The 15,262-nt window shown below is 41.2% G+C and overlaps 1 protein-coding gene across 2 annotated transcripts in view; it reads right to left on the bottom strand.

Annotated features, from left to right (window-relative positions):
- Nucleotides 1-15,262, bottom strand: part of RANBP10 (RAN binding protein 10) — a 58,964-nt gene that overhangs the window by 26,875 nt on the left and 16,827 nt on the right. For both annotated transcript variants that reach the window (XM_063313025.1, XM_063313024.1), the window contains exons 5-13: nucleotides 11,097-11,119; nucleotides 9,231-9,415; nucleotides 8,018-8,130; nucleotides 6,484-6,592; nucleotides 5,531-5,679; nucleotides 4,973-5,168; nucleotides 4,158-4,282; nucleotides 2,845-2,990; nucleotides 205-316 (exon numbers count right to left, since the gene is read on the bottom strand). In XM_063313025.1, coding sequence (XP_063169095.1) covers nucleotides 205-316; nucleotides 2,845-2,990; nucleotides 4,158-4,282; nucleotides 4,973-5,168; nucleotides 5,531-5,679; nucleotides 6,484-6,592; nucleotides 8,018-8,130; nucleotides 9,231-9,415; nucleotides 11,097-11,119 — 1,158 coding nt within the window. The remainder of the gene's footprint in view (nucleotides 1-204; nucleotides 317-2,844; nucleotides 2,991-4,157; nucleotides 4,283-4,972; nucleotides 5,169-5,530; nucleotides 5,680-6,483; nucleotides 6,593-8,017; nucleotides 8,131-9,230; nucleotides 9,416-11,096; nucleotides 11,120-15,262) is intronic.

Raw genomic sequence — 15,262 nt, 5'->3', positions numbered from 1 at the left:
ATTCTCACAACAGCACCATTTAACATTTAGATGCATTTCTTTCTTTTCTTTTCCTTTTCCACACTCACATACACTCTCTCTCCAGCACAGGTAATTTGCCAAAACTTGCAAAAATGCTGCCAAAATCCCTGCCACATTAGCTATCTCAGTGCAGCAAGAGCTGCACAAAGAGAAGTTACAGCTGGCTCCCCGGCATCTCCTTACCCAAAATAGCGCTATTGAGTGCAGCACACACAGGCTCCCTCTGGATGGGATCCAGCTGCTGACCAACTGGACAGTTCCAAGGATCAGAGTAGGCTAGCAAGCTGAATGCATCCTGAAAGAGCAATAAGAGGTCTCAGCAGAGCAGCAAAAACTACTCGGTCCCAATGGCACTTACTGCTCTGCAGGTGCCCTCAAGACTACAACTCCCATGGTTTCAAGACCACTTGGACATAGCAGCCCACCCTATCGTGAAGACGCAAGGTTGTCTTAGACTACTGTTAAGCAGAGAGCCACAACAGGCTAGTGCGGCATGCCAAGGGCCACATTCCTAAACTAGGCAGAGCCAGTGTTTATTTTTTCCTTATTGTTTTAAATATTAATACAGGTAGTCCTTGCTTAACAACCGCAACGGGGACTGGAATTTCGGTTGCTAAGCAAAGTGGTCATTAAGCGAATCCAACCCAATTTTACGACCTTTTTTGAGGTGGTCATTAAGTGAATTACCGCAGGGCATTAAGTGAACCATGTGTTCGTTAAGCGAATCATGCAGTTCCACATTGATTTTGCTTGCCAGAAGCTGGCTGGGAAGATCAAAAATGGCAATCACGTGACCATAGAACTCTGCAACGGTCATAAATGTGAACTGGTTGCCAAGTGCCCAAATTGTGATCACGTGACCATGGGGACGCTGCAATGGCTGTAAGTGTGAGGACCAGCCTCAAGTCAGCTTTTCCAGCACCATTGTAAGTCCATCACTAAACAAATGGTTGTTAAGCAAGGACTATCTGTACATTCTTGGGGGGGGGGATTTTTAAATGGGGGGGGGTATTTCTGATCACAGTAAATCTCTCAGCTAAATAAGTTGCAATTTTTTCCCTTTAATAGTAGGAAACAATACTAATGCTATAGCTCCCTCTACTGACCAGTGGAAAGTATTTTCTCTTTAACAGATGGAAAAAAAACCACCCAGAGTCCCTCTTTGGGGGGGGGGGGAGATGTGCTGTGGCAAACGATAGATAGATTAGATAGATAGATTAGATAGATTAGATAGATTAGATAGATAGATAGATAGATAGATAGATAGATAGATAGATAGATAGATAGATAGATAGATAGATAGATATGGGAAAGAGATCATCAGAGTAGGTGGGGGTCAAATGCCAATTTTATTTTATTAGTGGGGAGGGTCTTGAGGAGTGGTTTAAATGATTAAATGGGAACCCTAGGCCTTGCAGAGCTTTAGGGTATCCATTTTTCGCTTTAAAACAGTCCTCCCTGGGGGTGGGGTGGGGACAGAAAAAATCATTTTGATCAGAAATGCACTGATGCCTTAAGCCTCTACAAGAGTTCAAGAATCAATTGTGTTTCCCGACTGTCTCAAAAGGATGCAAGAAAGTCACACCCACCTGTTCTGAAGGGCTGCAAAAGGTGTTGGTGCAGACTGATTTTTGATCCCATCATAGTTCAGTTCAGAGAAGCTTGTAAAAGACTATGATTTGACCCACTGACTAAACCAGTGTTTCTCAATGTTGGCAACTTTAAGATGTGTGGACTTCAACTCCCAGAAATCCCCAGCCAGCCATGCTGGCAGGGGAATTCTGGGAGTTGGAAGTCCACACATCTTAAAGTTGCCAACATTGAGAAACATTGGACTAAACCAATAACCATTAGTCTGCTATGCTGAAGAGCCAGGTGTGGCAATGGCAAGTGATGCAACACTACAGCTTGTCCACTGTCCCTTTAGAGATTCATACTGTGGTTTGGGTTAACTACAAACCATGATCAAGAAGAATACATCAGGCACCTGGAAGATCTCTGTGAAGGAATCCATGTCTACAGTGGGGTCTTTCTGTATCAGTCATAGAACAGTCTGTCAGCAACATCTTTAGCCATTTGGGAGGAAGGAACTCCAACTACTACAGGGAGTATGTCCGGTGACATCATGATGGAAAGGGGTAAAAGTTTTGGCCCCTTTCTAAAAATGCTTGGCAGAGGCAAAAAATGCAAACTGCTGGAGCACAAAGCCAGGGGAGACACAAACAAGGTGAGGGCACATGGAGTTGCCCACTGGAACCTTGCAGTCTAACACAGACAGAAATTATTGTGGGAAAGGGAACAGGAATTGGAAAGAGTGAGTAGTTTGCGGCTCAGCTTGCTGGTTAATAGAATGGTGACCCACTGTTGTCCTCCTCCACCTCTAGACAGAGTAGCCAGGACGGGCTTCCATCACCTAACAGGGTGAGTAAGCAGAGCAAGCTTGCCTGTCATTATGGGGAATTATCTCTGAGATGTTTACTTGAAGGCAAGGAGGGTGGGCACCGGATTTCTTTTTGTGCAGCCCTTTCTTCATGGCACCCTTGTGTCGTGATATGCCAAGGGGATGCTATCAGAGACAGCATCTCATCAGTGACTCTCCTTCCTGTTACCAAGGACAGTGATGGTTTCCTAAGCTCAGAACGGCTTGGGACAATTTTGTTCCCTTTTGAAATTCTTGAACTCTTTACCATCTGTTACCGTCTTCTTGGTTTCATCTTTTAAACAGATAATGCCGAACCCTTTATATTTTTTTTATACAGAAATAAGAGATGATGTATTTTGCATAGTAGCAGTTCTAGTGAAAAATTCAGTCAAGCCATCTACCTGTAACATTTTTTTGTGGGTTGTGTTCTTCCCGTAGTCTCTGCATAGCTGCTCGCTGAGGATCTGGAGCTCCCGCCCAAACTGGATCATCCGCTCGGTGGCAGCGTGGTTCCCTCCGCAGAGTTGCCTCTGGGGACAGCCATCTTCTGGAGAGAAGGGGAAAATGTGATGAATTGGCAAATGTGCAGCACCAAAGCATCTGCCTTTTTTACCTCCATTTACCCCCAAAATTATTAGCCATATAGCCCACTGGATACAGAAGTCTCCCAAGAGCCCCTCACTGGAAGCACATTTGAACCTTTGAACCTTTTTTTTGGTGTTCCAGTACTGACTGCAAATCCACCGACATGAATATCTGAGTGCTTAAAGCTTCAGAAGTTCAATTCTATGCCAGATCATATCTGAAATACAGCCCTTTGGAAACAACAGCTGGGTCAGCCCATCGTGCTAAACCAGGATGGATTTTATCCATTATTTGTTGAATAAACCAGAATAGATGGGTTTATAACCCTAAACCATAAACACTGTTTACAAATCACCCAAAGCTGAAAGTACACATCCAGTAAGCCAAACTGTATCCCCCAAAGTCTTTAGGGGGCTCTCAGAGAATTATGGTCCCCACAGAGGACTGATCCATAGGTATTAGGGAGAACCAGGGAGACTTTGGAGCCAGGGCTCAGAAGGGCAAGTGGGAAAGAACTGGCTACTGCCACCAGGATATGTGCAGACCAGGATTCCCCCAAGCACCTTCCACATCTGTAGGAACAGCAGCAGGTGGACAGTCAGATGGCTGAGAAGCACAGAAGGAAAAAAACAAACTACCCCTAGCATTTGAGCTCACTGGACAAAACAAGACATAGACTCTTTCCCAAACTTACTTCCAATTTTGAATTTTTAATATACGGGAGCTAGCATATTCAAAGTACTTCTATAAATTCATTTCACTGTAATTAAAATAAGGAAAACTGAATCAAATTTACCATCAACTTGTTCGCCCTTGCCCCACCTTTTTTTAAGGGTGGCTCCAAGTCAGTCCAAATCAAGTCAGGTCCATGGCCCAAGAGAGCTTGCACAAAGCCAAGCCAAGCAGATCACATTATGGCTTTGGGTAATGGGTGAACTTGACCAATGATTGCCTACACCTAGACACGTCTCAATATTTTGCAGCACAAGCTAAATATACTGGACCGGGCTGGAAAAAGCTTCTGACGTAGAATAATTTTCTGTAAGAAATATATCCTACTCTTGCTAAATGGACTGTTTTCTCAGAAAGCAATTAGAGCACTTCTTCTCCCACCCCCACCCCGACCTACCCATGCTGGAATCATCAGTCTGTAGAATCTCTTCGTGCTTGTAAGTGCCATTCATTATTCGCGTGGCTGAATTCTCCAGGACTCCATTGGGGTAGTGCTCGGCCTCCATCTCCATTTCACTGTCACTGAAAGAAGAGGATGGAGGACGTTAAAAAGGAGAGGGAGGGGGTAGGAGAGAAAGAAATGCCAAAAGAGGAAAAGACATATCCTTGATAAAAGCAGACAGATCAATGGAGGTACAGGTGGATTTGATTTAGAATATATACCAAAGCAACTGACAACAGCCTCAAATCGCATCTACATGATCCCCCAAATTAAGCAAGTTAATCCTGCAAGATTCTGGCATTCTCACAATCTCAAGGCTAAAATCGGCCACAAACTTTTTTTGGTGCCCATGTTGTTGTACATTATGAAATTGACTAACTGGTTGAAAATTTACCAATTCCCAATATAGGAGCAGAAAAATTACATCTTCAAGTTGACTTTGACTCCTGGGGACTTCCTGGACACATCCATAGAGTTTTCTTGACTGCAGCATGGAAGTGGTTTGACACTGTCTTCTTTGGTGTTGTTTTGGCTTTCCAATCTAGCCTACAGTCTTGGGATGATCCTGTCCAAACACTAATTAGACCTGGCCTACTTAGCTTCAGAGATCAACCAAGGTCAGCTTGGTGCTGCCAGCATATGCTGAGGCAGTTACAACGTACAGTAGTATTTTTTATACAGAAAATGAATTCAACTGGACTGTGGAAAAAGGAGTCAGTGTGTTTATGGTTGGCTATTACCCGACCCTTCCCAGAAAGCTTCTGCCCCACCTGGTTTCTTGGTTGCTAGTGCTGCTGTGCTGCTGGGATTTGGTAGAATCTGTGGAGTTGGATTCTGAGTAGTTCACGGATGAAGGGGACGATGAGGAAGAGGATGACGACGACGAACTCAGGGCAGGATATTTACTGTGGCTCTGTTTGCTTTTTACGGAGGTCACCCCATTGCTACAGCTTGGGCTGTCTGCTCCTGAAGACAGAAAGAGAAGTCAAGTTGGGAAGCCCACCTCTCTTTTAAGGTTTGGAAGTTTAAGCCCCACTAGGCGCAGCTTAACAAACCTACTTCACCGAAAGACCCTGAAGTCGGGAGAGAGAGGACCAAACTTGATAAAGTCACCGCCAAAATCTTACTTGGCATAAACTCTTGTCTAAAGAGCTTATGCCAGAAACATATACCAAGTTATGGAATGGGTACCAGTGGATTCTCCACGACAGAACTGCATGGAATTTAGGGAAGAAGTTCTAATACTGGCTTCCAGACAGAGAATGAAAGCGTGCAACGTTAGCACAAAGCCCAGGAGATGCTTATCTAGTAGAGGAGCAAATGCCTACCCGTGCTGTGAATGTGCAAATTATTGGAGCCATGTCTGGGACTCAGATTAGGAGAATCAGGGTAGCTGTCTTGTGATTTAGGGCTGCGGGCACTGAAAAATCGCACTTCGCTGTCTGTTCCGTTCACCATCTCCACAAACTGCCGGCACCTGGAAATGCACAGGGAGTGGGGGCGGGAGGGCAGGTGAGTGAGAAATTACACAGAAAGAAGAATAGGCAGGGCAATGGTTTGTGCAAAATACAGTAGCACACTAACATTCTGCATTAACTACATCTACAACTGGCAAAGTTCTCTCGAAGCACACAGAGAAAATAGCATTCTTGGTTTGACCTTCCTACTGCAAATGGCTCACGGCTCCCAAAGAATCGGAACAAAAATGCACAATCCTCCCACCAAAGTGGTGCAGGATCAGATCCCTGCGAGATCTACCAACCTAGGTTATTAAATTGTGAATCTGAGGGCCTGCCTTTTAAATTTTCTGCAGCATTTAGGAAGAAGCATTCTGTAAGTAAAATCACTGATCCTGGCCTACAGTCCTTGCTCGCCTGATTTTAAAAGTGAGAAGAAAAAGAAGTTATTCTGAGCTGTTTGAGAAAGCATCCCAATTCACTTTCTCCAAAAGGAGGTTCCTCCTAAGCTGCCTTCCATTTGAAAAAATATCAAGGGTTGCTACTTATAGCAGCATCCCCCACCCTGCAAAAAAGAAGGGGGGGGGCTGCAATTATTTGGGACAGGTCAAATCATATTTCACCTCCGGTTTTTCTCTGACAGGCAGCCCTTCATTTGAAGAAGGTTCCATTCTGCCCCTCAACTCGTTGTTTATAGAGGATTCACATGTTTTGGCACTGAGTTGCTAAAAAGAGATTATAGGCCAGGCCGCTCTGCCACTATTTCTGCTTCCTGGCTTTCCAAACACCACAGTTCTTTGCACAAAGGCATTTACCGTACTCACTTTAACATGAATAGGAGGTTAGGGTTATGCTCTAGAAGCCCTGGATATAGCTGCTGTGTTGCTTCAATGGCTTCTCCTACTCTTCCTGCCAAAACCAGCTTTTGTATTCCTGGAGGTGAGAGGAGAACTGTTAGGACGTAGGCTATATTACTGCTTCACAATAACCTGTGTATCATCTCACATCAGCCAGATAATAAAACTGGGTTTACCCACAGATAAATCATTCAGGTAGGATTTTTCCCGGTTGTGAGAATGTTACAGAAGTGTGTGCTTCAGATAGATATATAAAAAATAAGAACAAAGTTAATTGTGACAAACTCTTGTATCCTCGAGGCACCAATAGATAACCTTTGGACTCCTGTGGAGCATCAACAACTCACGGCAGGCTGTTTTTCTGCCGTGACCCCACTCATGGCAGCCCTTCCGCATGGAAGTCAGCCAACAATCAATCCTCTCCTCCTGTATGGGATGAAACTCTATTATTTTCAATTATTAAATTAATTTTGCTATTAGAAACAGTAAGTGGGGAATCAATCAAGGTAGCCTTCAATTCTCTCCAGAGTAGACCATGGAAAATAGAATGAAATGCTGGTCAATGAAGACTGCATATAAGGAGATTATAGCTTTAGAACAGTACTTCTTAACATGGTTCTGGAGAATCAGGCAAAGGCCAAACCTTCACTGAAGCCTGCCTGATCTTCCAGCTAACAGATGCTCTTGCTTCAAGCAGTCCCTTAAATTTGCTTGGAGATGGCATATAGGTTGCTAATAGTATTAAGGAAATGTATAGGCCTATTAATTGCAATATCCCATTTTGCAATATAATTTATTTGGAGATGTTCCAGTTTAATTGTTCCACAGTTACTGATGTTGGATCAGATTTTTTTGCCTACTATTCCTTTTTTTAGCTACATTGTAAGTACTGATGTTTTACCCATCCATTTAATAAAATGTCCTCAGAAAACAAGAAAACAGCCCCATGCACCAGTATTCTGGGTTTCTCAAGTGTGTTCAGGAAGATAAGCAAGAATGAGATGTCTAAACTCCTGAAGTAATATCCTTTTCCAGCAAATCACTTTAGAAGCTATTGACAAACATGACAATCTACCATTTTAGTCAATAAATTACTAATTTTAACTGAACAGCTGGGAGAATGGATGGCACTGGGATCCTAGTCAACCCCACAAGAGGCGGGACAAAAAGCCAGAAATTCAACTTATTTGTGAAGGAACCTAAAGGGTAATATGAAAGATAATCAACAGTATCTGTCCTTTCAAGAATGAGTTACCCAGCTTCCAGAACAATCAAATAGTTTGGTTTAGGAGCAGTAAACTGAAGAAAATAAAGGTGAGATGCAGAAAAACAGAAAATGCCAGCCATAAAAGAGAACTAGCAGGAGCAACAGAGGACACCAAGGTCCTGCCCATCAGCGCAGGGAACTGGACTACAGCTGCATCAAGATAATGATGCAGGCAGGAGGGCTGCACATTTCAGAATTCAGGGAAAGCAACAGCAGCAATACAAATAAGCTTACTCTGTCTGTTCTTTATGGAGATCTGTTCCTCCTGGACTGTACTTTCCGTCACACGGGCAAAGGCAGTCGCTGTAGCACAGTATCCATGATGTACCAGATAGGAAGAGACCATGCTAGGAAATATAAAAAGCAGGCAGCAGAAAGAGCATCAGTGTCAGTACAAATTCGACAAAAAGGGGAGCACAAGGAGGAGACACCTCTAGGAGAGTCACATTAGCATGCACTTTGTTGTATATGCCCTGTAATTGTGGTTGATTTTGCTTCCTAGTGTCAAACTAGGTCAGAAAAAGGTTGCATAGGCAGGGAACAGAAGGCACCAACCTTCAGACCTTCATGAAAACCAAGAGAACAGATCTTACATGTTAAGTGGGAAGAATCTGTTCAACTTTCTTGACTTTAATTCCTCGTGTGAATTAAAAAGCAATGGCAAGGAAGAACGTTGCATTTACAAATGCCTTCAATCAATATTGTGTTATAGAAGTGAGCTGAAAATAGTTCTATGAGATGTATGAGAATGTATGAGAAACTTGTAATAAATCTGAAATGAAGTATATTGCCTGACTTATTGAAGTCTGCAGCTGACTTATAAAACTCTTCTCCTTTATTGCAAAAAAAACAAACACCTAGAGATATTAGACAAATCTTCATGTTATAAACTATCCCAAGAGACTCTAACTGAAGGGGAGTTAGGCATATATATAAATCCCTGAGGCAGAAGATCCTACAACAAAGCACACGTATGTTAAATTGGCCTGTTTGCTGAACATGTCATGCTTCATCGAGACATTCTAGTAGGGGTAGCTGAAACAACCAGATTTGCATGTCTTCTGCTCAGGGCATACGTATGTATAATGTCTGATTTTCCTTCACTTTTTCTGAGATCTGGCTGTATAAAAAAGCAGGAATTTTTGCAAATCATCATCATCTTCCCTTCATTTCTCATTCTGACTCCTCTACTTAACGGAATAAAAAAATGATCAAGCTATGCAGAAAGCAAGCAGCATATCTGTGCTACCAATCAGCTGCAAAAAAGGTGCAGGGAAAACAGCTAGCTCCTGTTTGTCACAAGGCAGGGACTCCCTCTGCTCTTCGGGGCCACACAAAACCAATAAAGGAAGAGCGGTGGAGGATATAGTTTTACAGCAGAACGTTCTTCAGCGATTGTGAATTTAACACAAGCTTTAACTCAAAGGCAATCCAAGCTGCCACTCACTTCTGTAGCATGGCTTGCCATTCCCCTAGCCGGTCACCTATGGGAAACCTTTTAATCGTGCCCTGAATCTTTGCTCGCCACTCTCTCATATAGTCTTCAATGTCGAACACAAATGGCTGTTGCCCAAAGTTGGCATCCACAATCTCTCCGGGTGTCTGGAGCCCCACAGTGGGATATAGATTGGCCTGCCAAAAAAAGAAGCCCAAGTTAAAAAACCAGGGCTCTTTAGGAAAGAAAGCACAGACACACATTTTTTTTTTCCTTTTAAAGAGGGAAGCCTGAACAAGGTGTTTCCAGGACAAGCAGACATGACGGGCACTCAGCAGAAAATACATCCCTGGAAATAATTTGGGAAGAGTCTGCGTAGGACAAGAAACACTTCTCAAAATCAAATTAAAAGGGATTGTTTGCATCTTAGGAGAGAAAGAAAAAAGTGCACCTAGATTAGCAGATAAAGAGACTGCAGACTTCTGAAGAGGCCATCAATTTTCCAAAAAGCAGACAATGAAAATGTAGCAGACTGTAGTTGTAAGGCAGGCTCCACTCAGCAGAAGTCCTATAATATATTCTAATTGTTTGCCAAGGAAGAAATTAACGTTCTCTATTTTCACATGGTATTTTGAACAGTTACAGTTAACTAGAGAAATTTAACTTTGGGAATGGGACAAGCATGGTGCAAGGCGTATCTTTAAAGGTGCCATTCTCAGAAACTGCTTAGAAAGCCACATTGCTAAAGAAAACTGGAAGGGAACGGTTCCCAGTTTTGGAAATAGGCTTCAATTTCTCATCCAGTCAAAACAAAATTCAAACTTCTATTTTGAGCTGTAAAACAATCTGTTACAGCACAGTTGAATCAATGGTGCTGGCCTCTGTTCTTTGTACAGTTGCAAAATGTTATTTTAAGTTTTTATTCTATCCAGTTTTAGGAACCTATTGAGCATCTAAAGACTTTTTGTATGAAATTGGAGGTCTGATGCTGATGTACAAACCAGAGCTCTGTATCAGACTTGAAAAATATATACAGTTGCTTTCTTTTTCTCACACACCTGGGCAATAAATAAAAATAAGTCAGCCCCCTGCTCATGTGGTTTTAATCTTTAAAATCTTTAAAGATTAAAACCATTTATGCCTACACTGTGTAGTTAGTTCAGTCTGAACCAATACATATCTTTACTGGCACTCAAGGACAAAATGCCAGAGAATAAGCAGCTTTCAAAGAATCATCTTCATAAGTCCTCTCAAAAATTCTTCTCAGTTGGATCACTTGCAACCTCTGGTAAAAGTTTGGTAAAACTGTTAAAACTGCTAAATGAAAGGAAAGCCCAGTTTGATTTATTTTGGCCTCTGTAGTCAGTTGATTAATTTGCACTACAACAAGTAATTCAAGAAACTGTCTGGCCTGCAGATGTGGTTTGTTCAGAATCTATGAATTTCCTTTTTTCTTAGTGAACGTACTCTGCTTAACAATTCACCGACGTGTAGGTTATTTTTAGTATACTTAAGGCAGTTAAGGCAGCAGCAGAAAAGGCTTATTTTCATTTCAGGTTAAGGTCCCATTTGGTTTATTTTAGAGAAGCAGACCACATCCTTGCCAAATCACTGCTCTTAAAAAAATTTTCTTCCAATATGTGGAAGAACTTTTGTTAACAATTTACTCCCCTTTTCCGAAGCAAAAGCTCATGGGACAACTAATTTCTCTATGAAACCTGCCTTTCTGAGTGCAACGTGAGCTCCATCCAAGCTACTAGCCTAATACTAATCACTTCCAGATGGTACATAAAGAGAAGATACATCCCAAGCACTACCCTCCTTCCAACCCCAATCTTTTCAATCTTTTGTTGAAATATAAAATATAGTTATACTTACAGGAAGATCTGTAAAGGCTATACCTGTGAGAGAAAAAATATTAGAATCAAGACAGAGGATTTCCGCTCGTTTCGCTAAAACTTATATTTGTTATACATACAACATAGCAACAAACATGTAATTGGTGGACAATGAAGGACACCTCCAACGCACTCTCACATTTCCCTTAAGAAACCTCATGGTAGGATATTACGTATGCTTACTCTGAAACCAGTGTCTAGTAAGCTTGTCCATGATTATCTAGGAACTGACTAGAGTAATTGGCACAACATTCTACTTCTTACTCCCATGTTCTACAAAACTGTGAAATAGTTTAATGGGCACAGACCCACACCAATTCTCAGTCTATTTGGCCCTTTGAAAATAAGGCTGAGGATCTGAGCTAGAAGTTTTCAGTGTGTTTTTCTGCACAGGAATAAAATTAAAACAAAGAAAGGGGGAAACTAATTTAATACAGATCTGTTAATGACAATTCATGCTTCAGAAATTGACTTTTCAGAGCAATTTCTCTTGTTTGTTGTTAGTCTGTTCCTTTAAAATAATTGTACAGGAGGTAATTAAACAACCTACTGCTAGGAGAAGGAACAAAGCAGCATGCAAAGGAAGTATCTTTGCTGAGCCTATAACTAAGTTAATGCACCAAGAGAGTCAAAGGAAACAGAAGATGCATTCAAACAGATGACTGGACATGCCCAAGTTGTCATTTTTCCAGGAAGTCACGCCCTGCTACTGTATATCAATGTTAACAGAATGAAGAGTGAGAGTGCTAATGCTGATCTGAACTTTATTCTTAATTTTAAGCAAGAAGTGCTTATATTTAATCTTAAACCAGTAGTGCAAAAGCCTGGAGTAATTTTTTTCTTCTGCTAGTTCAGTATCTACAGATATTATGGGGAGGAGAATTTAAACCTAGCTCCCAACCAGCAGTTTTTGTATCATATAACTAAGAAAAAAAAATTGGACTTTGCCTATTGTAATCTCAATGCCTAAAAGTCAGAATCAAAGGATAGGAGAGAACATGGCAAACATAAGTCTGTGTGTAGGAAGCAAGTATTTCTGGGCACAGAGATAAGACCCCACCCTTTTCCAGTTGGAGATGTTATTTTTAAAATGTGGCTGCATTTACCACTTCCTGCTGCAAGGAAATCTAACTACCTGCAAGACTATTTGTGCATGCAGTATTTAGCTTGCTATATATGGCTTTCTCTTCTCAATCTCAATCACTTGTTACTGTGATGAAATTTAAATTGTAAGCTGCAGGGTGGGATCTGGATTTTTCTCCTTAATTACTTGGTAAAATGCTATGAACATGGATCACACTTTACAAAAAAAAAGTAAAGCAAACCATAACGGTTAAGAATTTGTACCATAATGACTGCAAAATTTCAAGGTCAGACCACTTCCAGTAAGATCAGAATAGGGCATTTTGGTGTCAGAACATTTCAACCTTGAAACATTTTGCACACCTCTAGCAGAGACCCATTATTTTATACAACATTAGAATAGTTACATCCATGAAGTGTTAATTTCACCCTTGGAAGCAGGACTGGCAACCTGCAGCCTTGGGCCTCATTTCAAAAACCCTCTGTAAACTGTCAGTCGAGACTTTAAGCAATAAGATTAGTCCCTCTAATAGTAGCCAGCTCTGTAGGAAAAAAGGAAGGTAAGGTAATGGGTAGTGGCATCAGAAAAAGAGAACATATGGACATTTGGCTCTTGGCAGGAAAAAAAAGTTCCACCAACTTGCTTTTAGAAAAATAGAAATATTTCAAAATGTTAAAATTATTAAGATTAGTATTGTTGTGTAAGAGTGGTAACAGTAACATCTGAACCAGCTCTGTACACTTTCAACATCTAAATGACAAGATAGTGTGGAATTCCATTCCGGCACCACCAACTACTGTTTTGAGAATTTAATACTGTGTTTCAGCTAGAGCATTAATAAGCTTTTATCCCAACGAGTCCCTCTGTGAAGAAATCAATTCCAGCAGACCTTATGGTTCTTTCTTTTTCAACTACAATGAATTAAAGATTCCTGTGTTGTCATAGTAATCTCAGCAAACCACAGTTTGCTCCCATTAGAAACAAAAGTAGCTGTCTTAATCTGAATCAGATCACTGCTACAGTGATCTGAACACAGTCTTGCAGTTGTTTTCCAGATTTTCAGGCACTATTCTTTCCTAACTCTACATGAAGGTGATAGAGATGGAGGCTGATACCATCTTCATACGAAGCATGTGTTCATCCATGGAGTTACCATCAAAAAATACAAGCTGTTGTTCATACCAACAGTGCCAGAGAAGTTCTACTTTCAAACATGCTTATTTTTTTAGTAAAATGCAACACAGATTCAGAAATCAGGAACAAAAATGGTACCAGGTAAGGACTTAGTGAAATGTCCTGTAACTAGAATTCAGATCCAAGTGCATTAGATTGGTATTATATACCAATTTGGGTCCATCTGCACCTGCGCTGGAATATATAACTGATGTTCATGTTATTGGGGAGGGAGTTCATTCTATTACTCCCTTCCTGCCGCAAACTACTTTCTGAAAGCTTAACCCTAAGTGGGATTTATACTACTGTATAGGCTTTTTCTCATTGGCAACACAGTTGTTCCACAGGCAAGATAAATCTATTACCACACCAGGAGCATATCAGGACAAACTGTTTCCACTTTTAGCCAAACACAGCAATTGTAACACATATAGGACAATAATGCTACAGGCTGGAAAGGATGACAAGAATCATAGAGAGGACTGGGATATTTTAAAAAAAATTGCAATATGATTACTGATAGAAGTAATTCAGATGCTGTAAAAGGACAATATTATCCCCAAAATTAAGAGCAGAGTCTTTTAAGAACAGGCTTGGCTTCTGGGTTGGTTCCCAGAACTCCTTTGGCCAGGCTAGCTGGGGCTTCTGGGAACTGCTGCAGAAGAATGCCAGGTTGATGAAGACTGTTCTATACAATTTTTTTTCTCCTCTTTACACAGAGGGAAAAATCCAGTTATCAGTAAAGCAATTCAGAAGAACAAAGCTGAAGCATCTGGCAAGTCATGCAGTTGGTGTGCAGAAACATCAGACTAAACATTCACCTAATCCTATATTTAAAAAAACAAAACAGCCAATACTCCTGGGAACCCTACACCAGTTCAACATGAAAACAATAGCTATCTCCCAACTTGTTTCTCAGCAAGTGGTTATTTAGGAGTATGCTCCCTTTGAATACAAAGGGGCCGTTTTACTCTCACTTTCAAAAGCTGCTAATAAACCAATTATACATTTGTAGAGTTCCCCTTCAAAGCAATTTAAGCCAATGGTCTTCACCACATCTTGCTGCAGTGAATCCCATACACTTATCTGGTACTGTGGTAAATAGCACTTACACTTGCCTACCCCCAATCTGCAATAAGCAATTCTAAAAAAATAAAGAATAAAAATTAAATCAGCACACAAGTTTCCCTTGCTTTATGCTAGAGTTGAAAGTGAAAAAGGTGAAAGGTCCCCTGTGCAAGCACCGAGTTATGTCTGACCCTTGAGAGGGATGCCACTTTCATGACGTTTTCTTAGCAGACTATAGCGGGGTGGTTTACCATTGCCTTCCCCAGTCATCACCTAACTCAATGCTAGAGTTATACTCCCCAAAAAGCTTGCATAAACCAAATGTGGATAAAGCAAAACACAGAACCAGTGGGAAAAAGGGAGTTGCAGGGAATGGTGTCCAATTTTGTAACTCAAATGCACTGACAAATGTACTCATAAATTTTTAGAGCCTTAGCCTTAAGCACTACATTATTCAAACAGGTTTGCTTCCTTATCTCATGTTCTATAAAAGCATTTTCTCTTCTACAGCTATATTTCTAATGCACACAGCAGACAAAAAGATAGACTACATCATAGCACTATGAATATTATTGGCTTCCTTTGTTCTGTTGCACACAGTAGATTCTCCCAGGTTAAAAGCATATCCTAGGACTGAAGATCCTTCACCAGCTTCAGCACAATGTAATATATCCACCTTTGTTTCTAGTGTTAGAGAGGTCCTTTTCCTTTGGGGAAAGGGGGCTGGACAAGATGTTGATGGCTGTTTTGACCCCAGAGGAACAGGAGTAGCTGTTGCACATACAGAAGTAAGTGGGAGATGGGACACACAACTAGAACAA

The sequence above is a fragment of the Candoia aspera genome, chromosome 11 (assembly GCF_035149785.1).
Source record: "Candoia aspera isolate rCanAsp1 chromosome 11, rCanAsp1.hap2, whole genome shotgun sequence".
In the NCBI taxonomy this organism is placed as follows: Eukaryota; Metazoa; Chordata; class Lepidosauria; order Squamata; family Boidae; genus Candoia; species Candoia aspera.
This window is presented reverse-complemented; position numbering and strand designations above follow the sequence as displayed.